General features: G+C 33.6%; 3 protein-coding genes and 1 pseudogene across 6 annotated transcripts; 3 read left to right on the plus strand and 1 right to left on the minus strand.

Annotated features, from left to right (window-relative positions):
• The first annotated feature begins 1,767 nt into the window (after window positions 1–1,767).
• On the plus strand, window positions 1,768–3,392 carry LOC9330548 (annotated as a pseudogene).
• A 1,573-nt stretch (window positions 3,393–4,965) lies between these two features.
• On the minus strand, window positions 4,966–6,236 carry LOC9327870 (mediator of RNA polymerase II transcription subunit 9). The gene is made up of 5 exons (XM_021011986.1): window positions 5,728–6,236; window positions 5,592–5,654; window positions 5,424–5,504; window positions 5,267–5,325; window positions 4,966–5,178 (listed from the first exon to the last, which is right to left on the minus strand). Exons 1-5 carry the CDS (start codon window positions 6,157–6,159, stop codon window positions 5,121–5,123), a joined length of 693 nt encoding a protein of 230 aa, XP_020867645.1. The 5' UTR covers window positions 6,160–6,236; the 3' UTR covers window positions 4,966–5,120.
• A 93-nt stretch (window positions 6,237–6,329) lies between these two features.
• LOC9330549 (glutamine-dependent NAD(+) synthetase) lies at window positions 6,330–10,425 on the plus strand. Of its 2 annotated transcripts, none has more exons than XM_021011985.1 (14): window positions 6,330–6,408; window positions 6,863–7,094; window positions 7,250–7,555; window positions 7,643–7,866; window positions 7,963–8,066; window positions 8,164–8,298; window positions 8,373–8,541; window positions 8,642–8,777; window positions 8,886–9,024; window positions 9,139–9,315; window positions 9,400–9,567; window positions 9,649–9,744; window positions 9,824–9,952; window positions 10,022–10,425. In XM_021011985.1, the coding sequence occupies exons 2-14, from the start codon at window positions 6,901–6,903 to the stop codon at window positions 10,220–10,222; spliced, it is 2,178 nt and encodes a 725-aa protein (XP_020867644.1). In that variant the 5' UTR covers window positions 6,330–6,408; window positions 6,863–6,900; the 3' UTR covers window positions 10,223–10,425. The 2 variants fall into 2 exon arrangements, with proteins under 2 accessions (XP_020867644.1, XP_020867643.1); XM_021011984.1 differs by having other exon boundaries at window positions 6,363–6,493.
• Window positions 10,426–20,168: 9,743 nt separating this feature from the next.
• On the plus strand, window positions 20,169–21,886 carry LOC9327873 (probable transcription factor At4g00610). 3 transcript variants are annotated; one of them, XM_021015361.1, is made up of 2 exons: window positions 20,169–21,157; window positions 21,437–21,886. In XM_021015361.1, exons 1-2 carry the CDS (start codon window positions 20,506–20,508, stop codon window positions 21,658–21,660), a joined length of 876 nt encoding a protein of 291 aa, XP_020871020.1. In that variant the 5' UTR covers window positions 20,169–20,505; the 3' UTR covers window positions 21,661–21,886. The 3 variants fall into 3 exon arrangements, with proteins under 3 accessions (XP_020871020.1, XP_020871017.1, XP_020871018.1); XM_021015358.1 differs by having other exon boundaries at window positions 20,245–20,671; window positions 20,705–21,886; XM_021015359.1 differs by having other exon boundaries at window positions 20,251–20,851; window positions 20,945–21,886.
• The last annotated feature ends 3,035 nt before the right edge of the window (window positions 21,887–24,921 follow it).

Here is a 24,921-nt window from a genome sequence, read left to right on the forward strand (position 1 = left end):
GGGTGGATATAACAAATATTTCACAAACCTAAACAGATATATAATTTCGTTTTAATTGTAAAATTTAAACCCTAACCACTCATTTGTCAACCCAAACCGATATCTAATTTCGTTTAATTATAAAATCTAAACGTTAACCACTCATTTGGCAACCAAAACCGACATCTAATTTCGTTTTAATTGTAAAATCTAAACCCTAAACCCTAAACCCTAAATCTATTTTCTGATTTCTTTTTTTTTTAATTGTGTGTTTTTTTTAATTCTCTAGTATTAGTAATGACATGACAAAACGATTGGCTATAATCTGTTGGGTGAATTTAAAGGTTCACCCCAGAGGTAAACCTAAGTATGGTTCGCATTCGTTGTTGGAGTGACTAGTAGAGGGGAAATTGTCTTGTCCCCAAAATATGGAGAAGAAGATCCCTTCTACATTTCTTACGGCAATCTTGAGAGCAACACTATGGTAAGAGTAAGAGTTGTTATTCCAGGATTTGAACTTCTTAAAGGGTATAGAGTTTACACCTTCCCAAACTATGTAGAGGATGTGAAGCTTATGTAATTAAGTGTTTTATTATACAGTCTTTTTTTTTTTTTTTTTTCCATTAAAATAACAACATTACAAGCCCAGTGGACTATGACGGCCACATGGCCCAGAAACAAAAAACAGCAGCTCCTAACAGTGGAGAACGCCCCCTGCAAACACAAAAAAGGCAGAGCAAAGCAAAGAACAAATTACAATAGATTTCCCGAGAGCTAAAAGAAAGAAAACCAAGTTCCAAGGAGAGACAGTGCCGGAGAAGAAGAAGTCCGTACACGAGACAAATGATCAAGCCGAGCTCTAATAATGAGTTGGATATCCTTTACAAGGAGGCCCGAAGATCGCGAATTACCGGAGTGGATCCGCAGATTCCTCTCTTTCCAAATAGCATAAAGAGTAGCTTGGAAGATGAGCTTGATGATGAGGGCAATGTTCTTATCCCTAGAAGGAGAGATAAGCCAAATGAGGCAGTATGTTAAAAATAAGGCCTATGACAATGTGGCCCGGGTCTCTAGGAGATGAGGAGATGATTGTGGCATTCTACACTCACCTTTTGGGTTCTGACAGGAATGTTCTTGTTATTATACAGTCTTACTTGTTCAAGACTATGTAATAAAAGATTTCAAAATGATGGGACACAAAGTCAGTGTGTTTTTTCATGAAGCTATGGAGAATGGTTAACATATACAAATTTTGCTTTTTACAAGCATGAAACCAAATTTATTTTTAACCACTAAAAGAGCTATTGAATAAATATGATTTTTATTTTTACTGTGTTTTACTTTTACAAATGTCTTTCTTACCTTTGCAAAATTTAGAACCCTGTGACGAGGGAAGACATTAAAAGGTCAGTCTCATACATACTTTTAAACATGTTTTGACCATGCTCATTCCTCACGAGCTGAAGTTTATATTTCCATTGTTACAATTCGTTTTACTCTGTTCTCAATCTAAATCACTGACTATATTCAACATCTACCTGGGCTTATCTCGTTATCAACCAAGATTCTTCACCGCCTAGAACCTTCCGGCTAAGTCGGTCTTCCAAAGTCAACGATAGATTTTTCCTCTTTTCCTTTTTAGCAATTTTCCTTTTTATTTCTTTTAATTAGCATCTGAATAAGCAATTTTCCATGTATAATATTTGATTTACCTTTTCCTATTGAACAAGAAAAATAAAAGACTACCTTTTCCTTTTAATAATCAAAGTCGGTAAGCCTCTCTCGTCTCTATATAAGAAGACCTTTCACCATAGTTGTAATTCATAATTCAATTCTACATCTCTCGCAAACCCTAATCTTGCTGCAAAAGTTTCTTGAATTCTTCTTCCTCTCTCAATTTTTGCGTTTGATCTTTTGTTACTTGCTTTTCTTTCGTTGTAAAGATGTTGATGCAAATCTACGCAAAGACTCTAACAGAAAAGACCATAACCCTTGACGTTGAAAGCTCCGACACCATCAATAATGTCAAGGCAAAGATCCAGGACATAGAAGGGATTCCTCTAGACCAGCAAAGGCTCATCTTTTCCGGTAAACTGCTAGATGATGGACGTACTTTGGCTGATTACAGTATCCAAAAGGAGTCAATACTCCACTTGGCTCTCAGGTTGAGAGGTGGTATGCAGATATTCATCAAGACGCTCACCGGTAAAACCATTACCCTAGAAGTCGAGAGTTCAGACACCATTGACAACGTTAAAGCTAAGATCCAAGACAAGGAAGGAATCCCTCCGGATCAACAGAGACTAATCTTCGCTGGTAAACAGCTCGAGGATGGTCGAACGCTTGCAGATTACAACATCCAAAAAGAATCAACTCTCCATCTCGTGCTTCGTCTGAGAGGTGGTATGCAGATTTTCGTCAAGACCCTTACCGGCAAAACCATAACTTTGGAAGTTGAGAGCTCAGACACAATCGATAACGTGAAGGCCAAGATACAAGACAAAGAAGGGATCCCACCAGACCAACAGAGACTCATCTTTGCAGGCAAGCAACTCGAAGATGGTCGCACTCTTGCTGATTACAACATCCAGAAAGAGTCGACCCTCCATCTCGTGCTGAGACTCCGTGGTGGTATGCAGATTTTTGTCAAGACTCTTACCGGAAAGACGATAACTTTGGAAGTTGAGAGCTCGGACACAATCGATAACCTGAAGACCAAGATTCAGGACAAAGAAGGGATCCCACCAGACCAACAGAGACTCATCTTTGCAGGCAAGCAACTCGAAGATGGTCGCACTCGATCTTGCTGATTACAACATCCAGAAGGAGTCAACCCTCCATCTCGTGCTGAGACTCCGTGGTGGGATGCAGATTTTCGTCAAGACCCTAACCGGAAAGACGATAACTTTGGAGGTTGAGAGCTCGGACACAATCGATAACGTGAAGGCCAAGATACAAGACAAGGAAGGGATCCCAACAGACCAACAGAGACTTATCTTTGCAGGCAAGCAGCTTGAGGATGGTCGCACTCTTGCAGATTACAACATCCAAAAGGAGTCAACACTTCACCTTGTGCTGCGTCTTCGTGGTGGGATGCAGATATTTGTCAAGACTTTGACGGGAAAGACCATCACGCTTGAAGTGGAAAGCTCTGATACCATTGACAATGTGAAGGCAAAGATCCAGGACAAAGAAGGGATCCCACCGGACCAGCAGAGGCTAATCTTTGCCGGGAAGCAACTTGAAGATGGTCGCACTTTAGCGGATTACAACATCCAGAAAGAGTCAACTCTTCACCTTGTTCTCCGTCTCCGCGGTGGAAGCTTCTGAACAAGAAGTATGGCAATGCTTTCTTGTTTTCTTTTAACATATGATATGGGGCCTTTTCAATAATAATTCAAAGTGCTTTCTTATTTATCTGTTCTATAATCTAAATCTCAACTACAATCACAATAATTTTGGGTTTCTGAAATCCTTGCTAATTCACAATGCTATTATCGAAGCCTTAAACCATTTTTTCAAATACTCTTGTCAAGAAAGAACCCATAAATACAGAGTTGCTCAGGTGTGTAGATTTTTCCTTATTTTTTAGCTGTTAGGGTTATTGCTTTCGAGAAGCAGAGTGCTCTTTGCACTTGCTCTCTCACATATATACAAGTGCTTGTCTTTTTTTTTAAAAAAAAAATCTAAAATAAGGTGTTTATACATAGTATTAGGAACAAGAAACAAACCTCTTTTCAAAACTTTCTTCCAGGTATGCAACCTCAGTCCTCAGAGCACTGTTTACTTTCCCATCTACATACTAACAGGTTATGATGCAGTTGTTTAGTTTATAATTTTAAAGACAACTTTCATGTTTGTCATACGAGATAACACACAGACGGGTATTTTCTTTCGAACCCAGTTGTTGAGTCTAACTAGAATGGTTGAATTTTCCGCCATCAAGCTTAATCCAAGGTTACACAACCAACAGAGTAAGTAAGAAGCAGTGTTCAACAGACAGCGTTTCCAACAACACGAAAGATGACTAGAGAAAGCCAGCTGAGATGGGAGAACAATCTTTAAATTCCATTCACCTCTCTATTGGTGTTGATCAGAGGGATTCGAATACATATATGTATCTCGAGAACCGCTGGTTATGTTGCAAGTGCCAAGAGTATAGAAAAAGTTGTCTTGTAGACAAAGATTTTGACTTTGTTTGATGCAGAGAAAACATTGCGGTTTTCTATCAAATCCTTAGCTCTGTCCACGGACTGCTCTGTTATCAACGTAAGATAAAAAATGACACAGTTTTTATTTATTTATAATCCCATCACAGGGCAGTATGTAACCTTACCCAAAGTGACAAGGGAAGTACATGCGTCAATAAACTATTTCGCGATCGGGTATGATCCAATCAACATTATATTAACTTAACCAAGCAAACTATGATCCAATGTTTCAGACATTATTATGTTCACCGTTATCTTAAGGGGATATGCGTCAATGGTGTTTTGTATTATGCTGCAGCAAGCTCTATGCAACCTGTGATCGTTTGCTTTGACGTTAGGTCTGAGAAATTTGATTTTATTACTTGTTTTAGAGGATGGCGAGAAACATAAATGGTCAAAGCATTTATTCGTAAAGCCCCTTCAATGGCCGGAGTTGAATGCAGTAAATGTAGACTTTGGAGTTACTGGTAAAGGTGAAGTTGTGTTCTGCCCAATCTATGTATGATCCACAAGTTCCTTTCTATATGTGAGTGTTTTATTAGGACACAAGTGAGTGTTTTTATTTTAAAAAAGACTAATGAGATATGGCTTCAATGGTGTTTTGTTTTATAATTGGAGGATCAGCGTGGAATCTAAGAATGGTTGAATTTTCAATGGTTACAATGCTTTTTCTACTCTGATCTCAATCTAAATCACATAAGCACTGACTATGTTCAACAACTACCTGGGCTTATATCAAAATCACGGCTGTTTGGTTTGATGCAGACAAAACACATGATGCATTGTGATCTATTTGTAATCTGATGAAAAAGAATTATCTTGAAGAAAACCACATTCTCCTTATTATGTGAATCAAGATTGATAACAATTATTGGTCCCAAGTAGCTAAAACAATTGCTGAATCAAAACATCTTAGAAGCAAAATGGGAACTAAGGCTCCATCTTCAAAATCTCTTCAATAGATTTCCTATACTCCACAATCAAATCCCTGACCAAAAGAAAAGATTTAACAACACAAAAAGTAAGAGCAAGACCAATCTCATGAGATAAAACATGATACTAACAATCTAGCTAACCTTCTTTGTTGAAGCAATTGCTCACTTTCTTCAACATTTCGCTTTTGGCCATCAACAGTCTATAAAACAAAGAGAGAGAGAGAGAGAGACAGTGAGAGATCCATAAGCACAAAAAGATGAAACAGAACCAATACAGAGATCCAAAATGTTATCATACCATAGTTTTAGATCCTAGTGATCCTGAAATCGAATTCAACAACTGTTGACACTTATCGAAATGGCTATTCAATTCAGTCACCTGCAACAATTCACAATTTCAACATCATCCAAGAAGAACCCTAGAAATCTCAAAACCACTTAAAGACGACTTGATTTTTTAACAAACCAGTGCATCAGAATTCTGATCTCGGGTTCCATTTTCGATCACATCGGCTAATTTCTCCACCATCTGCGTCATTATTACTAACTAAATTAGACCCCAACAGAATCCAGTTTCATCAATTTGTTTTTTTGTTTCTTACCGGATAGAGATGGAAATGAGAAGCTAAAGACTGATGCTGTTGCGGAGTCTGCACCGGAGTTTGAACCAACTGTTGTTGTTGCTGCGGTGTATGCATCATAGATTGAGGCGTATGAACCACCGTCTGTTGCGGCGGAGGCGATTGCAACGACTGTGTCTGAAGAGGAGGAGATTGTAACAACCGTTGTTGTTGTTGGAATTGCTGTTGTTGAATGAAGTGTTGCTGTTGTTGGAATTGCTGAAATTGTTGCATCTCTTGTTGTTGTGGCTGGAATTGTTGTTGTTGCTGCTGCGTCTGTTGTTGTTGAAGATGAAACTGTTGTTGCTGGAGGAATAGTTGCTGGTCATGATTGGTCGGTGTACCGAAGTTACCCTGCGCCTGCACGTTTGGGATCATCGACCAATTACCTCCTCCTCCTGAGAATTGATCCATTTTTTCTCCTCCGATCTCACTAATTCGCCTTTTCGTCGTCGCCGTCGCCGTCGTATATTAAAATGAAGAAGACGAGACAAAAGGGGGAACTTAAACGATGTCGTTTAGTTAAGGTTTTGTAATCGTAAAACGAAGTCGTTTCACGCTCAATCTCTTATTATTGTTCCTCTCAAACCGAATGTTCTTCTTGGTCGGTCAGAATCTGTTCTGCCCGAATTTCATCTGCACGAGCACAATCACTTGGACTCTGTGAGTTTTGAATCTCATAGCTTTTCAATTTTCACGATCTCTGAGTTTCACGACTTTGATTCTTCTGGGTTCTTCTCACATTCACGTAAGCTCCAATTTTTCCTTCTCTTTCTTTTGGAAGTTGATTCACATTGAATGGTGTTGCGTTGACGAGTTCTTCCTTATTGAATTGACGCTCTTTGTCTTAAACTCTTACTAGTAAAAGTTTATTGCAACTCTGATCGTTTGAAGAACTTGTAAAATACAGAGATTGTGTTGTTGTGGCTGTCAAAATTGAATTGAATCGTTAGTATAAGCAAAGTAGTACAAAGTTCGTTCCTTTAACTAATTTAACCAGATTCTGTTCTCATGGAGAAACTTTTTAATCGTGAATCAACAATGCTTCTTTTGCTGTTTTTCTTGTTCAGTTTTGTTTTTCCTCTGTAAAGTTAGATTCTTACACTACTTGATGTAGATTATACTGCTTGTGTTTCTATTTGGGCGGCGACGAAGATGAGGCTGTTGAAGGTCGCTACGTGTAACTTGAACCAATGGGCCATGGAATTCGAGAGCAACATGAAGAATATCAAGACTTCCATCGCTGAGGCAAAAGCCGCCGGTGCTGTCATCAGGCTTGGACCTGAGCTCGAGGTCACTGGCTATGGCTGCGAGGATCACTTCTTGGAGCTCGACACCGTCACTCATTCGTATGCTTCTATTTTTAGTTTCTATTTCGATGATGAATGACTTGGTACTATCACTTTAGATGATGGAATTAATTTTTTTTTTTTGCTTCTGAATTTGGTTCTCGGAATCATGTTTAACTCATTTTTCTTATGTTCCTGTGAATATGTTCTTTCAGGTGGGAGTGTTTGAAGGAATTGCTGGTTGGTGATTGGACGGATGGAATATTATGCAGCATAGGAATGCCTGTTATTAAAGGAGCAGAGCGGTATAATTGTCAGGTTCTCTGTATGAACAGAAGAATCATCATGATTCGACCGAAAATGTGGCTTGCAAACGATGGAAACTATAGGGAGCTACGGTGGTTCACGGCTTGGAAGCAGAGAGAAAAGCTAGAGGACTTTCAGCTCCCAATTGAAATTTCAGAGGCTTTGGATCAGAAATCACTCCCTTTTGGTTATGGTTACATCCAGTTTATCGACACGTGAGTTTGGATATAATGCTTCTGCTTCAACGGCGTCACTGATTTTTTCTGCCATTTTTAAAGGTATCAATTATATTTCCTTACCAGGGCTGTTGCAGCTGAAGTCTGTGAGGAACTTTTTAGTCCACTTCCTCCTCATGCCGAGCTCGCATTGAATGGGGTTGAAGTATTTATGAATGCAAGTGGGAGTCATCACCAACTTAGGAAACTAGATATTCGTCTGAATGCTTTCATGGGGGCTACTCATGCTCGTGGTGGGGTGTATATGTACAGTAATCAACAGGGATGTGATGGTAGCCGCTTATATTACGGTATGTTTGACAAACCTTAAAGGATTGAAATTAGAATATTTGAGTAAATTTTATCTACATTTTGAGTGAGATTTGTTCCTTTTTAACCAAGTGCAGATGGATGTGCATGCATTGTTGTAAACGGTGATGTTGTCGCTCAAGGCTCACAATTCTCATTGAGGGACGTTGAGGTCATCATTTCCCAAATAGATCTTGATGCGGTATTCCAACAGTTACCCTTTGGCTTTGCTTTCTCCTGTTTCGTGATATATAAATGAAAAGTTCTTAGGATCATCTTGCTTATTTGTCTCGAGAGAGGTTGCTAGTCTTCGTGGATCTATAAGTAGCTTTCAGGAACAAGCAAGCTGCAAGGTTAAAGTGTCTTCAGTAGCCGTACCATGTAGGCTGACACAGTCCTTTAACCTGAAAATGACACTAAGCAGTCCGAAGAAGGTTCTCCATCCTCAAGTATTTGATCTTAAGTTAACATTCAAAATTTTCAACCCTAATATACATAAGTAATGTAGATCATTTACCACTCTCCACAAGAAGAAATAGCCTTTGGTCCCGCTTGCTGGATGTGGGACTATTTGAGAAGAAGTGGTGCTTCAGGATTTCTGCTTCCTCTTTCTGGCGGAGCAGACAGCTCCTCCGTGGCAGCTATTGTTGGCTGCATGTGCCAACTTGTTGTTAAAGGTGCACTGGCACTTTTTTCTATGTATGTTGAGCTGTGTTTTGACTTGTTGAAATTCCATGATATTGAGTTCTCTCAGAGTATATCTTCTTTCTTGTTTAGAGATTGCAAAGGGAGATGAGCAAGTAAAAGCTGATGCGAGCCGAATTGGGAATTATGCTAATGGACAGTTTCCTACTGATAGCAAAGAGTTTGCCAAACGAATATTTTACACTGTCTTTATGGGTTCTGAAAACAGGTAAATTAGTTAATAAGAGTAAAGAGAATATGATTTTTCGTCACAGCTTTGTGGCTTTGTAGCAAACATGAAATTTTTTTTCCCCATATTGAAATCTCAAATTTGCAGTTCTGAGGAGACAAAAAGGCGTGCAAAGCAGCTGGCAGATGAGATCGGTGCTTGGCATCTTGATGTTTGCATAGATGGTGTTGTCTCTGCGGTTCTATCTTTATTTCAAACGGTTACAGGGAAGCGACCTCGGTATAAGGTAAAGTATAAATTACCTAGACAAACAGTTGGAACAAACGAAATATGATCATCCAGAAAAGAAGAAAAGAACAACAAACAAATTGTGGAAATGGTTGTTGGTTTTGTGTATTAGGTTGATGGAGGATCAAACGCTGAGAACCTTGGGTTGCAGAACATTCAAGCCCGGATGAGAATGGTTTTAGCATTTATGTTAGCGTCTCTCTTGCCTTGGGTTCATAGCAAACCAGGCTTTTACCTTGTTCTAGGCAGCTCCAACGTCGATGAAGGGCTTCGTGGTTACCTGACAAAGGTAATGGAGTAATCTCTTTTTGCTGCTACATCTCAAATCCCATCGATTGTTAATAAATATTTTTCATTCTCTTCATTGAAACAGTATGATTGCAGCTCAGCAGACATAAATCCCATAGGAAGTATCAGTAAAATGGATTTGAGGTTGTTCTTAAAATGGGCTGCAACGAATCTCGGATATCCATCCTTGGCAGAGATAGAAGCTGCTCCACCAACAGCTGAGCTTGAGCCCATTCGTTCTGACTATTCTCAGGTAATAACAAAAATATTTGTGAGTCTATAGCTATAAAGTCAACGAAGTTATCAATTCAGACATCTTGAGTTTTGCAAACAGCTTGATGAAGTCGACATGGGAATGACATATGAAGAGCTTTCAGTCTATGGAAGGATGAGGAAGATATTCCGTTGTGGACCAGTTTCTATGTTCAAGGTTTGATTATCTGAAAGCTAGCCACAAATGTTACTAAATCATGATACACTGAAACTGAAGCTCTTCTGTGATTCTGCAGAATCTATGTTACAAGTGGGGAACAAAGCTAAGCCCAGCAGAAGTAGCTGAGAAAGTGAAGTATTTCTTCAAATATTATTCGATCAATCGACACAAAATGACTGTCCTCACACCGTCTTATCACGCTGAGGTACTTGCTTATTTGAATCTGTCTTGAGAGAGAGATAAAAAAAAAAACTCATTGGGGTTTTGGTTGCAGAGTTACTCTCCAGAGGACAACAGATTCGATCTGAGGCAGTTTCTGTACAACAGCAAGTGGCCATACCAGTTTAAGAAGATTGACGAGATTGTTGACGGCTTAAATGGCGACTCAGTTGCTTTCCCGGAAGAAGAAGCAAACTCCAACAGAGAAATTGGAGTTGTAGCAGCAAACTCTGAAGACCCAAGCGCGGGTCTCTGATGACCATCATCCATCCCTCTTTGTTTCAACCCACACCAGAAGGCATTATACCCAATAAAGTGGATACCTCGAATCCTGCTAGTACGAAATGGAAGATACTGTCGATAAATAGAAGCACGTCTTCATTTGATATTAATTTTCATATTACATGTAGCAAAATAATTCAAGACGTGTTATTGACATCAAGTTATTGCATAGGCCAATTGTGAGGGAAGCAAAACAGAGAACAAGCCGAATTAATGCAGAATAACACAAATCCCAAGTAAAAGAGTGTAGTAGATGTGTAATGACAAGTAGAGAAGATGTAATAACAAGTATAACACAATAAGGATAAGAATTGCATCTTAAGAATTACACTCATTTCATAACAGATTTTCCTTTTTATGAAAAAATCGAACGATTCGGCAATAGTTCTTGAAGATTTGACCATATATATGGTTTCTTTTGATAGGAAATATTTGGCTACTTTTACGAAGATTTGACCTCACTTAATATAGACAGAAATCACACAACAAATGAACACAATAAACAATTTCGATATTTAAGTGACTTTCAAACTTAGATATAGCCATGTACTTGCTCTTTACTTTCTTCACACCAAAAATAATACAAAAAATTTGATCACTGAATTTTACATCATACCAACAAAATGGCATTGTCAAAGCTTCGACTAATAGTCATCCTCGTCATCTGTTGTGTCCTAGTTACTTCCCAATCAAAAGGTAATAAGATCCTTTATCTAGTCACATCTAAAATCAAGAATCATATTTCTCATATTTTTTTTTTGTATATTATAGATGTAAGGGAGAATGTTATTCAGCCTTCATCGTGCGTCTTTAGAGGTCCGTGTAAAAGACCAAGAGATTGTAAGACTCAATGTGGACCGCCTGACTTTCCACCGTTTACCATTTACTCATGCCAAGCTAGTCCTAGAGGCCATGGCAATATTTGTTGTTGTGCCAAAGAATAATCTTTCAATAAACTACCAAGGACAATAATGTAACTTTATCTACTTCTAAATAACTAAATAATAATTATATTCAAAATATTAAAGAAAATGATTATTTGATATATGAACTTAAATTTTAAATTTAAGTAATATTTATGGTATTTCAAGGAACTAAATCTAAAAGTGATTATTTTCCATAACTCAGTTGATATATGACTGAACCATATAAAGTGGACGTTTGTTTTTTTTTTTTGAATTGAATGTTAAATTAAATTCAAAGAAAAAATAACATTTGCACAACTAGTGCATCATATGTTTAATAGAAATAAATTGAGAAGCAGAGATTAAATTGAGATGCTAAAATTTAAACTCGACGTTGGAGCCAGCCTTGGAAACTCGCTTCGTATCGTCGATCCTTCATCCGTCTAGTGGTGGTTAACTGATTTCTCACTTGTTTGTCGATCCATTGTACGAGTTTGGCTGCTGAATTTGGGGCTTTGTCTCCCGTTTCTCTCCCTTCAGATGGTGTAAATTGCTGCTTGGAAGATATATCTCATCAGAAGGCTCTCCACTCGATCCAGGTGGAGATCCGAGACTAGGGTGAGGAGCTGAGACCAGTCGGTTGTTTGAATAGTCTCCTCGAGCAAAGGAGTCCCAGATTTCCGAAGTATAACTGCAAGAGAAGAAGAGATGGTCTCTAGTTTCGATGCAGCTCTTACACAAAAAACAGACCCCGGCCCCCGATGCACCTCTGTTCCATTTCAGCATACGAGCACCAGTAACAAGTCGATTGTGAACCGCTAGCCATACACAAAAAGAGTATTTCGGTGTCGCATGAGTGAACCATACTCCTTTGTGCCAAGCCATGCACTGTGTTAGACGTAGTTCGAATGTGGTTCCAAGTGTCTTTGGTGGAGAACATGCCATTAAATATGTTATTTTTGCCTCTCCATAGAACTCTTATCACTTTGCTCTGTCATGTTTTGTCATTGTGAATGTAGCACGTCTTCTATCGAATTCAAACAATCAGTTCTATGTCGTCTTCTTTCACGTGTTCTCCAAGCTTCCGCCACATATATTTTCCGGCTTATTCCCAAGTCAATCACTCATCTTACCCCCGCAACATCAACAAGTCTTCCCAATGGGGACCATGAATCAAACCAGAAAAAAGCAAGCTCTCTTTTCCCCACCTCCACCTTTCATAAATTTTTGGCCACTTCTCTATAATTGATTATTTTTTTCCAAATCCATGATCCAATGCTTGCGGTCTCTTTGACCGTCTAGAATGACTCGTGTTTTAAGTAAGTACACTTCTATCCAAAGCGGATATATGTTTGTTGTTCTCCACTACTTAACAAAAATAATTGTTAAAAATCACATAGAGAATCAGAGATAGAGAGATACTAATTATATCAAAAACAAAACATATATGTTTACTTAAAAAGATGATTCATTTTGCCCAAAAAAGATGGTGAATTTTACAAAAATGCTAGTATTTTTCATAATGTAAAGGTATATAAAAAAGGTTGTAAAGACAAAAGATTAAAAAGAGCTAGCGAATACCGATATTATATAAATGTTTGTTGTTCCATGCAACCTAGATTGTCACTAATTCTTACTAAATTATTTTAGTCATTTTTATTTTCTTTTTGTAGTTTTATTTTAAAATCAGCATGGATGAAGTGAGAAATCCTTCTTTCCCAAAACGACACTTAATAGAAAAAGGAGGGAGTACTAATTATCATACCTAAAAGTTCAACAAACCGTTTGATGAATTAAAAAATAGTAAGGTTCATGCAAGGGTATCAACATAAGTACAAAACCACAAGAAATTAGGAAATAGCAAAATTCATTGTAGCCTAATTCAAGCCATAAATCTCTTTGTTAAGTTCGCATACATGCCGAAGATATTCATCATCTACAAAATCCGGTGGTTTATTTCTAATCAAGACCGATTTTAACATGAGCAAATAGAGTGATCGACCATCGTTAAAAAAATTATATAAATATAAATTAGGACCTAATTTTTATTATTCTTGTACCATATTAAACTTGTTTTTAAAACTTTGGGTATAAAAAAGTTTGTAAATTAACAAGGAATTATTACGGATTTTGTCATTTTTAGTGGCATTTACGGATTTGCCATTTTTTTGTTAAAATCTTACGGTTTTGCCATTTTTGAACATTTAAAAATATACATATTTATGATTTTTTTTTGTTTTTTCTAACATACATACTTTCTAACAAATATAAACCCTAAAAACAAATAGAACCGACTAGACCAAATATAAACGGTAAACACATGTTAAATCTTACTTTTATATCCTGAAAAATAGCAAATACATAAGATTTTAGATCATTTCTGGATTGTATGTGTATGTCCTAAACACAACTATGTAAGCTCTGTTTTCATATTAATAAAGTAAAGCAAGATGTTTAAAAAAACATAAGATTTTAGACAGCAAAATCTATAAACGCCACTAAGAAAAGTGGCAAAATTGGTAATTAATTCTATAAATAATTAATATTTAAACTGGGTATAAGAACCAAAGATTTGTGGTATAATAATATTAACACCGGCTTGAGATCAGGTCTTATAAAAGTATTGATTTTCCTTTTTAAGAAAAGATCGATATCATACATAATCGATTCGGCAATACTACTTGAAGATTTGACTATATATATAGTTTCTTTTGATAGGAAATATTTTGCTACTTTTACAAAGATTTGACCTCACTTAATATAGACAGAAATCACACAACAAATGAACACAATAAACAATTTTGATATTTAAGTGGCTTTCAAACTTAGATATAGCCATGTTCTTGCTCTTTACTTTCTTCACACCAAAAATAAAACAAAAATTTGATCATTTAATTTTACATCATACCAACAAAATGGCATTGTCAAAGCTTCGATTAATAGTCACCCTCCTCGTTTGTTGTGTCCTAGTTACTTCCCAATCAAAAGGTAATAAGATCCTTTTTCTAGTCACATCTAAAACCAAGAATCATATTTCTCATCTTCTAATTTGTTTTAATTTATGTTTAATCATGGTATATTATAGATGTAAGGGAGAATGCTATTCATCCTTCACAGTGCGTGTTTAGAGGTCCGTGTAACAGCCATAGAAATTGTAAGAGCCAATGTGGACCGCCTGACTTTCCACCGGAGACCATTGGCTTCTGCCAACCTAGTCCTAGAGGTCATGGCAATATTTGTTGTTGTGCCAAAGATTAATTTTTCAATAAACTAAAGACAATAATGTAACTTTGTCTACTTCTAAATAACTATATAATAATTGTATTAAGACTATTAAAGAAAATGATTATTGCTTTTGGATGACTATTTGATTATATATGAACTTAAATTACAAATTTAATCAAGATTTATAATATTTCAACTAATTAATCCTAAAAGTAACTAATTTCCATAACTCGGTTGGATGTTTGTTGTACTTCACTGCTTTACAAAAATAACTAGATCATTCCTCGTACTACAGTACAAGTTAAATTTTATTTATTACAAAACTTATATATTATATATTTTAGAATAAAGTTGTGATATATTATAATAGTAATTGAAAAAATATAATTAGATTTTTGTCCGTCCCTATATATAATATTAAAATGAATCTATTTTCTTTTGAGAAATTGTTAAAAATGCCCCTTTTTCAATACCCCTTTTCAAAAATGCCCCCATTGAGAGTCTATTTTTAAGTTTGCCCTCTTTTAATTTTTAATGACCATTTTACCCTTATTTGAAACAAAATTAGGTCCACAAAATTCAAAATATTTTTTGGCGGGAAAGTGATCCCGCAATTTTCCCGCCAAAACACTTGTAAAAACCTTTCAAATACCTTGTAAAATTTTCCCGTAAAAATTTTTCCCGCCAAAAATTTTTTTTTGCAGGAAAAGTAATTCCGCAATTTTTTTGGCGGGAAAAATTTACAAGGTATTTTAAAGGTTTTACGGAGTATTTACAAGTGTTTTGTAAGGTTTTACAATGTATTTTTAAAGGTTTTACAAGGTACTTATAAGGTTTTATAAGGTATTTATAACTTGTAAAACCTTATAAAAAACTTGTAAAACCTTATAACTTGTAAAACCTTATAAAATAGCTTGTAAAATCTTATAATATCTTATAAATACCTTATAAATACGTTGTAAAACCTTTTAAAATACATTGTAAAACCTTATAAATACCCTGTAAAAAACCTTTAAAATATCTTGTAAATTTTTCCTGCCAAAAATTTAGCGCCAAAAAAATTGCGGAATCACTTTTCCCGCAAAAATAAAGTTTTGGCGGGAAAATTTTTTACGTGAAAATTTTACAAGGTATTGTAAAGGTTTTACAAGTTTTTACAAGTGTTTTGGCGGGAAAAATTGCGGGATCACTTTTCCCGCCAAAAAATATTTTGTATTTTGTGGACCTAATTTTGTTATATTTCCTTATATATTTGTGATATCTTTTATTAAAAGAAAGGTAATTTAGTCATTTTATATATAAAAAGGGGTATTTTTAAAAATAGACAGCCAAATGGGGCATTTTTGAAAAGGGGTATTGAAAAAGGGGCATATTTGTGAGTCTCCCATATTAAAATTGTTTTAACTAATACATAGAATTATATTAGAAAACAAATTTAAAAAATTTAAAAATTTATATTTTTATTTTGAAATATTATTTAGATTAATGTATAATTTTGATTTCAGATATATGTTTTTTTTCATTTTAATTTATGTTATCATGGTTTTATATGTAATTTTTTGTTTAATTTATATATCTTTTATCATGGTTTTATATGTAATTTAAAATTCAATTTATGTTTAATTGTTGATTTTAAAATTATTAATATTCATAATTATATTATTCACTTCTATAAATAAATATAAGGGGCTTTTGCAAAAATGCCCCTTTTTTAATGTCACTTTTCAAAAATGCCTCTTCTTTAAAACCTTATAAAAAATGCTCTTAAAAATATAAGATTTACCCAAATATGTATGTAACATTATTAAAACATATACAAACTACATTTTTATGTATCTAAAATCTTATAAATACTTTATAAATACCTTATAAATGCATTTTAAATACCTTTAAAAACCTTTAAAATATCTTGTAAAACCTTTGAAAAACCTTAAAAATCCTTTAAAATAACTTGTAAAACCTTTAAAAACACCTTATAAAACCTTATAAATACTTGGATCGAGTCTTCAAGTAGTAGTTACAATCCATAAGTACCTTATAAACCTAATAAAACTTTATAAAAATTTCAGATTTAAAAAGGGGCATTTTTGAAAATGGACATCTAAAAGGGGCATTTTTGAAAAGGGGCACACCAAAAGGGGCATTTTTAACAATTTCTCTAAATATAATTATTTAGTTTGAATGACTATATTTAAGATATAATTTGATATGTTTAAAAATATTAGAGTTGAGATATTAAATTTAATAGAAAATAGAAATATGATATTGATAACTCATAGGAATATCTTACCAATGGAAGTATAGTTTTAGTATAAATTTTTCTAAATAAATTAAACATAAAAATATTAATATAATATTAGTGTGATACTCTCACCATTGGTGATGCTCTAATGATCTTAAGAATGTCATGCAGTAATGTTTTTAGTAAACAACGCGTAGTCTTTCTCTCTAAAAAACTCATTCTTCGGACCATCCACTCTGACTATATTACTATTGGGCTAACTTTGATTCGGCCCATATAAAAATAAAGCCTCCACAGTGAAACATTTCCTTAAATTGTTGGAACTTGGAACTCAAGTTTATGATTGCATCAACCATATTCATTACTAATTAATTGAGATTTTGGAAATAATAAAACTTGGGTTCACCCCTAGGGGTGAATCTCTTTATTCACTTCTTCTTTTTCTAACCAATAAAAATATGACATGTCATATTATATTTAAACAAAATAAACAAATAAATTTAAAATCAGGAAAAAAAAGAAATGAAACAAAATCTATATTTACTTAACGTCAACGTTGACGTTACAAACATCTTTTTTTAATACAATTTATTTTATGAACAATTTTAAGTTTTTATTCACCTTAAGTTTCTAAGACCATCCCGGGAGGATTTAACCGTGGGTTTCTCTCAAAAATAATAATAAAATATTAAAAATTTGGAGAAAGAAGGTGAAGAATCCTTCTTTAAGGACCCATAAATCCTTCTTTAAGAGTTTTCATGGACATATGCCAACTCTTGAATGGTATAATTTTCTTTTACATATTTAATTTTAAATAGATAATTGAATTATATTAAAATATTAATATTTATTAGTTTAGGATTCCAAATTAAGAGACTTACCAATGAGGATGCTCTAACCAATCATAATATGTCATTTAAAATAAAAAAATTAAACTCATTTATAAAATCTAAACCCTAACTTTTCTTTTATAAATCTAAACCGACATATAATCAAGTCTAATTATAAAATCTAAACCCTAATCATCTTTTATAAACCCAAACCGACATATAATCACGTCTAATTACAAAATATAAACCCTAATCCTCCTTTATAAATCCAAACCGATATTTACCTCATTTAATTATAAAATCTAAACCCTAACCGTTCTTTATAAACCCAAACCGATATTTAACCTCGTTTAATTATAAAATTTAAACCCTAACCGTTTTGTATAAACCTAAACCAATATTTAAACTTGTTTAATTGTAAAATCTAAATGCGTTTATAAACCTAAACCAATATTTGACTTCGTTTAATCATAAAATATATATCCTAACTCTTCTTTATAAATCCGAACTGATATGTAACGGCGTTTTGGTAGCAGACAAAATTTTACAAATAATTAAATAAAATATCAGTATTTTAATTGGTTAGAAAAAAGAGATAAATAAAAAGACTCATCTCTAATAATAAACCCAAATATTTTTTTATTTTATACAAAGATATACATCCAACCTTAATCTATATCTCTCTATAAAATAAATTATATTAAAAAAGGTACTTAACGTCAAAATAAGAGGTAAATATGTAAAAGTTTATGTAAAAGTTTTGTTTTCTTGTTTTTCTGATTTTAGATTTAGTTTATTATTTTATTTAAATATAATATCACATATCATAATTTTATTGGTTAAAAAAAGAAGAGGTGAATAGAGAGGTTCACCCCAAGTATTTTCCTTTTGGAAAACCCCTCAAATATAATCCATCTATATATACATTTTTGAATGACTTTTAGCAAATAAATCCTGGAGTTGGACCTTATTTACGGATGAATGCCATTGACATTAATTATTTAAATTTGAAAAATATTACTTAAAGATATTACCAATACGATTTCGAGAATCATAAATTCATATCTTCCTTAATTTTCTGAGTCATTAATGTGATAATCTTTAGGAAATATTTCTCTGTAAAAAAAAAAAATCCACATTAATGAAGGCATTAAAATCGACACTAACAATTAAATTATTTAGATGTTCAATTATTTTAAGATTCTTATATCTTATTTGATATTTTTTTTTTAATATCTCATTCTTTAATTACTGCGTTTAGAATTTATTGGTTGTTACCTATTTTTTGGTGAAATTTATTGGTTGTTACTTAATAAGTAATTATGGTGCGTTTATTTTAGTTAATATCTAATTTAAAGGATTTGTTTTCTTTTATTATTAATAAATGAATAACATGTATAGAAATAAAAGATTTTTTTTGCGACTCCATGATAAAATATTAAACTCTTATTTTCTACATTTCTTACACATAATATCCTCTTATTCAATAACAAAAAATATATATTACATATTTTTAAAAATATTTATAATATTTAAATTATATAAAAAATTTGTAATATTAATATTATTTCAACTCTATACAAATTTAATATATATGTATATATATCTTATGGGAACCATTTAAAAGAAATTTTTAAATTGACTTGAATTATATAGCTTTTAAATAAAAGTATTATTAAAAAGAAAAATAACTAATCTATATATACATTTTTGAATGACTTTTAGCAAATAAATCCTGGAGTTGGACCTTATTTACGGATGAATGCCATTGGCATTAATTATTTAAATTTGAAAAATATTACTTAAAGATATTACCAATACGATTTCGAGAATCATAAATTCATATCTTCCTTAATTTTCTGAGTCATTAATGTGATAATCTTTAAGAAATATTTCTCTGTAAAAAAAAAAATCCACATTAATGAAGGCATTAAAATCGACACTAACAATTAAATTATTTAGATGTTCAATTATTTTAAGATTCTTATATCTTATTTGATTTTTTTCTTTTAATATCTCATTCTTTAATTACTGCGTTTAGAATTTATTGGTTGTTACCTATTTTTTGGTGAAATTTATTGGTTGTTACTTAATAAGTAATTATGATGCGTTTATTTTAGTTAATATCTAATTTAAAGGATTTGTTTTCTTTTATTATTAATAAATGAATAACATGTATAGAAATAAAAGATTTTTTTTGCGACTCCATGATAAAAATATTAAACTCTTATTTTCTACATTTCTTACACATAATATCCTCTTATTCAATAACAAAAAATATATATTACATATTTTTAAAAATATTTATAATATTTAAATTATATAAAAAATTTGTAATATTAATATTATTTCAACTCTATACAAATTTAATATATATGTATATATATCTTATGGGAACCATTTAAAAGAAATTTTTAAATTGACTTGAATTATATAGCTTTTAAATAAAAGTATTATTAAAAAGAAAAATAACTAAATAATGTTTAATTTCACGGGACGGGTAATATGATGGGACGGGTTTGGGTTGATATTTATAAAAGATCGTATACCACGGGTGAAATCCTAAAATTAACAATCAAAATAATCTATCAAACAAATTACATTTTGATTTTTTTAAGAAAATATAGCCCCGCGGTGTACCGCGGGTTAAAATCTAGTATAGTATTAAGAAGAAGATGGAAATATGAGATCAAAGAGACGATTGATTAACTGATTTTACATTTTTACTCAATATTTTCAAAAAAGTTAATTAACTTTGATACTTTTTTAACGGCTAAAAAAAGTTAAATTAATTAATTGCATAGCATCATCAAAACAAACATGGGGAGATTCGAAAAGACAATCGAAATGACTACTCTCTGCTTAAATTCCACCGAGTGATTAAGCCAATCACAAATGTACCATTATTAACTTTTTCCTTTAATTTTTCTTTTTGTTCTAGTTTCTCAAATAATTATTTAAATTGACATATTTTACCATCCAAGTGTCCATAATAAACCCTAGAATCCTAAAAGCTTTCGTTCCCAAATTTGTCTGTCTCATTTCCAAAATTCCAATGGCGAAGAAGAAGCAATCTCAGACTTTGGTTACTCCATCAGCGGCGAAGAAATCCTCGGAAGTCGCATCAACTTCGAAGAAACCGTTGGGAGTCACATCTCCGGTGAAAAAGCAGTCGGGAGTCACATCTCCGGTGAAGAAGCCGTCGGAAGCCGCATCTCTAGCGAAGAAGCCGTTGGAAGTCGTCGCATCGACTTCGAAGAAGCCGTTGAAGGAAACATCAACAACGGCGAAGAAGATGCAACCAGAACCGGTTAAAAATCCACCGCCGGAATCTTCTAGTGACTCAGAAGAAGAATCAGATTCTTCATCTGAGGAGGAAGACGAATCATCCAAAGATTTCGGTAAGAAAACTGCTTCGGCTCCTGTTGTCACCAATGAAAATTCAGATTCAAAGCTCGAGTCGGAGACTGAGAGTGTTTCTTACTCTAAAACAGAGCCTACGACCAAAACGCCGACTACTGATGCTGTTGTTGTCTCTTCTCCGAATAAGAAGAGACAAAGTGAAGGAGAACCATCAACGGAGGTGAAACGAGCTAAGACGGAGACTGAAACAGAGACGGCGAAGAAGCCACCGTTTCAGAGATTGTGGAGTGAAGAAGATGAGATCGTGTTACTTCAAGGAATGATCGACTTCAGTAGCGATACAGGTAAGAGTGTTTCGGATGACATGAACGGGTTTTTCGAGAAGCTTAAGGATTCAATTAGTTTTGACGTGAAGGGTGTGAATCAGTTCGTTAAAAAAATCTGGTCTTTGAAGAATAAGTATGTGGTGAAAAAGAAAAGTGGTAACTTTACCAAAGATCATGATAAGAAATGTTTCGAATTGGCTAATATGATTTGGGGAAGTGATGTTGATGCTACTCTTGTGAAGTCAACGAAGAAGATTAAGGTTGATGACTCTTTGAAGGTTGATGTTGTGAATGTAGAATGTGATTGGTTCGAGAGGTCGTTTATTGTTGGTGCGTTTAAGAATTTGGGTGCGGGGGTTGATGAAGAGACTTTGAAAGAGAAATGGTATTTGGTACCGGTAAGGACGAGGAAGATGATAGAAGAAAAGATTAAGTCCGTGCAAGCTAATGAGATCAAATTGGTGTTGCAAAAGCTTGACGTTTTGCATGAGGTTAGCTCTATGATGGCTAATTCTGATTAGACTATCTATTTAGATATGCATTTGGCTTTTGTTTTGTTTTTCTGTTTGAACCTTATTACTTTCTGGTTTATGTTCTTTTGGGTTTTGTTGTAACGGCTAATTAGTATCAAATGCATCTTTTTTTTGGGTCCTAAGTAGCAAACAATCTGATGGCTATTCATATGTTATATGTTAAGATGTTGTTTGGACAATCTTTAATTATATGTTATGTTTTCTTTGCCGATGACCAAAGTTAGCTTCTCTGCATATATCTAGCCACACACTTGAACTGGTTTTAACCAAACAGAGAGAGCAAGAGAAACATGGGAACCTCAAGAACATTGTTAATAGTTAGTTTACCTTATGCTGCTTATATTTCTCTCTTACATCTTATAAAGCTCCTCATGTTTCTACTTAGATACAAGTCATGGATCATACCCACACATTCTTTTAGATCAATCAGCTTGGTGTTTTGTGTTATTTCTTTTAACATTACACTCTGTTACATTCAACACCAGAGGTTTTTATATTCTAAGCCTCGAAATGTGCTGCTTGTGGGGCTTCGTAACTCGAACTAATCCACGAAAATTCCTCTCATATCAGGAGGGTGTTACATCTTTCTGAATATGGTCAGAAGTAGCAATGGGTTTAACTGGGCCGGTTTATTTGTTAAAGTTGGATTTTGGGTTTCATGTGGTGTTTGTTGAGATGGGCTGGTGGGAGTTTCTCTGTTCGGGAACTAATGATTGTCGGCAAAAGCTGCGACGGTAGTAGACTGTAACTTGTAAAGGATGCAAGATGATTTTTTTTTTTTTTTGATAAGTAACAATCCGTTTTAACATGTGAATATACATACATGAAGAGGGAAGAAAATGAGATTAAGATGTGAAGAGAAAGTCCAAACAATTGAAGAAAAAATAGATAACCAATACAAATCCAAGGTGTTCTCAAAGATAAAGTTGATTCATCAAGAATACAATTTAATTTAAGAGAAAAATTTGCAGAAAAATAAAATAAAACAATGGAACAAAAGATAGAAGTACTCAAGAAGAGCTTTGTGAGACACAAAGAACAACAGAAGAAGCATTGGTGGGAAATGACACAATTTGTCAAGAAATTGGGCAATGGAAACAAGAAGCCAAACTATTTAGCGCTCTTGTATTCTTATGAATATCCTAATCACATCAGCTTCAAATCTTCTACGTGGTCTATGATATGAAAGTCAGAAAGTGTATATTCCTTGACCACTAACACGTCTAATTCCTTGGATTATAACTCTTACTATAGTATTCTTCTCCACATTGTAGTAGAAAATGTAAAAAGGATCACGTAGAACGGCCCGAGAAAACACAAATTTACCATCACCTGTCATCCCAACAATGTTCAACGTCCTTGTATTTGCAACAAGATTCTTCCACAAAGGCGGCAGTACATAGATTTGCCATTAATTTAACACCGTTTGAAGATTTAGTTAACGTTGTTAACGGCTGTTATAACGAAAGAAATAAATTAAAAACAAAACTAGATCGTGTTTTTTATTTTCAATCAAAATTAGTTTGTGTATTTCTTTTACAAAGAAAAAATTCATGTAGTTTTTGGACAAATATTAAAGGGAATTTTGCCAAATGTGTCACAATTATAGAAAATCCTAGCAAATGTACCACATTGCAAATCAATTTAGCATCCATACCACTTTTGATGTTTGTGTGGTAGATGTTGGACGATTTTACCCTTCTGCCTGCGTCAGGAATGTGTCAGGGGAATGAGCTACAGTCAGACGCCGGTTGAGAAACGGGGAGCGGCTGCATTAAATGGATGTCTCCAAATCTTGTCCCCGATTGAAAATTCTTTGTTGCGTCTAGATCTTGTCCCCGATTTCATCAGCTTGCTCTATTATCATAAATCCTAGATGATATGGTTTTATCAGCCTACAGAGATCTGGATTTACTCGGGGACAACATCTCTTAATTATCCATCACCAGATGATGTGATTTTACCAGCCAGATATCTAGATTAACTCGGGGATAACTTGATCTTTATTTTATTCTGCCAGAGAGCCGAATACGAAGATCTGGATTTACTCGGAGACAACTTTGTTTTACCGGCCAGAGTGACGAAAACGGTTACCAATGCGCCAAGAGAGAGATAAAAGACGGCAGAAATTTCGGAAGGTTACATCAATCGCAGTTCCTTATCTCACAAGTTGGAGGGTAAAATGGTCATTTTAGAAGCACAATATGGTATGAATGGTAATTGAGATTCAAATGTGGTAGAAGTGATAACTTTTGTGGAAAAAATGGTATCCAATCTAATTTTCTCAATATTAAATAAACAGAGTATTTTGGAGAAATTTTCGGAAACCAAACACACGTGGCTCTCACGGATGCTGACGTGTGTAATTACACTTGTCAAACAAAGCACATGAACTCACAAACAAATTGTGGATGTTTGTTGTTTATTCACTACTTTATAAAACTGATAAAAGGTGATCTATAATGATTGTTTGAAATTACATCGATCAAATATATATATACAAAAATAGTAAATAAGAAATATAAACAATTCATTTATCATCCATTAATTTTGAACTAAATATATATGAAATTTAACAATAATCAAATGTAAATTCTAGACTTACTTTAAGATTTTTGTTTGGTTAAAACTTACTTTAAAAATTATTAAACAAAGTTAATAAATTTTGTAAAATGATAAATGAAAATAAAAAATGTTAACTGAAAGAGACGGTACAAAAATAAGTATACAAACGTGGCGATAAAATAAAAGATGCATATCGCCTAATCCGATTACTCTCCATCTAATCTTGCATATCTTGATTATTTTTAGATTTTAAGTATAAAACAATTTTTTTTTTTTGTTATTTAGACATTTAGATTGAAGGTTTGTGATATTTTACACATGTTCCAAATTTTTAAAAAAACATAAAAACTTCCTTTTAAAAATATATTTTTACGTGTTTACTACAATTTTGAAAACAATATTGGATTAATATGTTTTAAAATATTAAAATAATCCTTAAACTAGTTTCCGATTAATCCCTAATTTAAATCCGATTTCCGATTAATCGTTAGACCTATACCAAATATCTGACTAATGCCTAGCAATTTTTTGAACAAGGCGGGTGATTGACTAATCTTTTCTACAGACCAAAAAAAACTAATTTTTTCTAGCTAGACGTGTCTCTTTAACAAAGTTGAGTTTCTAACACATGTTTTAATCACTTGATCTTTGGTATATATACACGTATTACGTAAGGAGCTCTCT

Source organism: Arabidopsis lyrata, assembly GCF_000004255.2.
Source record: "Arabidopsis lyrata subsp. lyrata unplaced genomic scaffold ARALYscaffold_1, whole genome shotgun sequence".
Classification (NCBI taxonomy): domain Eukaryota; kingdom Viridiplantae; phylum Streptophyta; class Magnoliopsida; order Brassicales; family Brassicaceae; genus Arabidopsis; species Arabidopsis lyrata.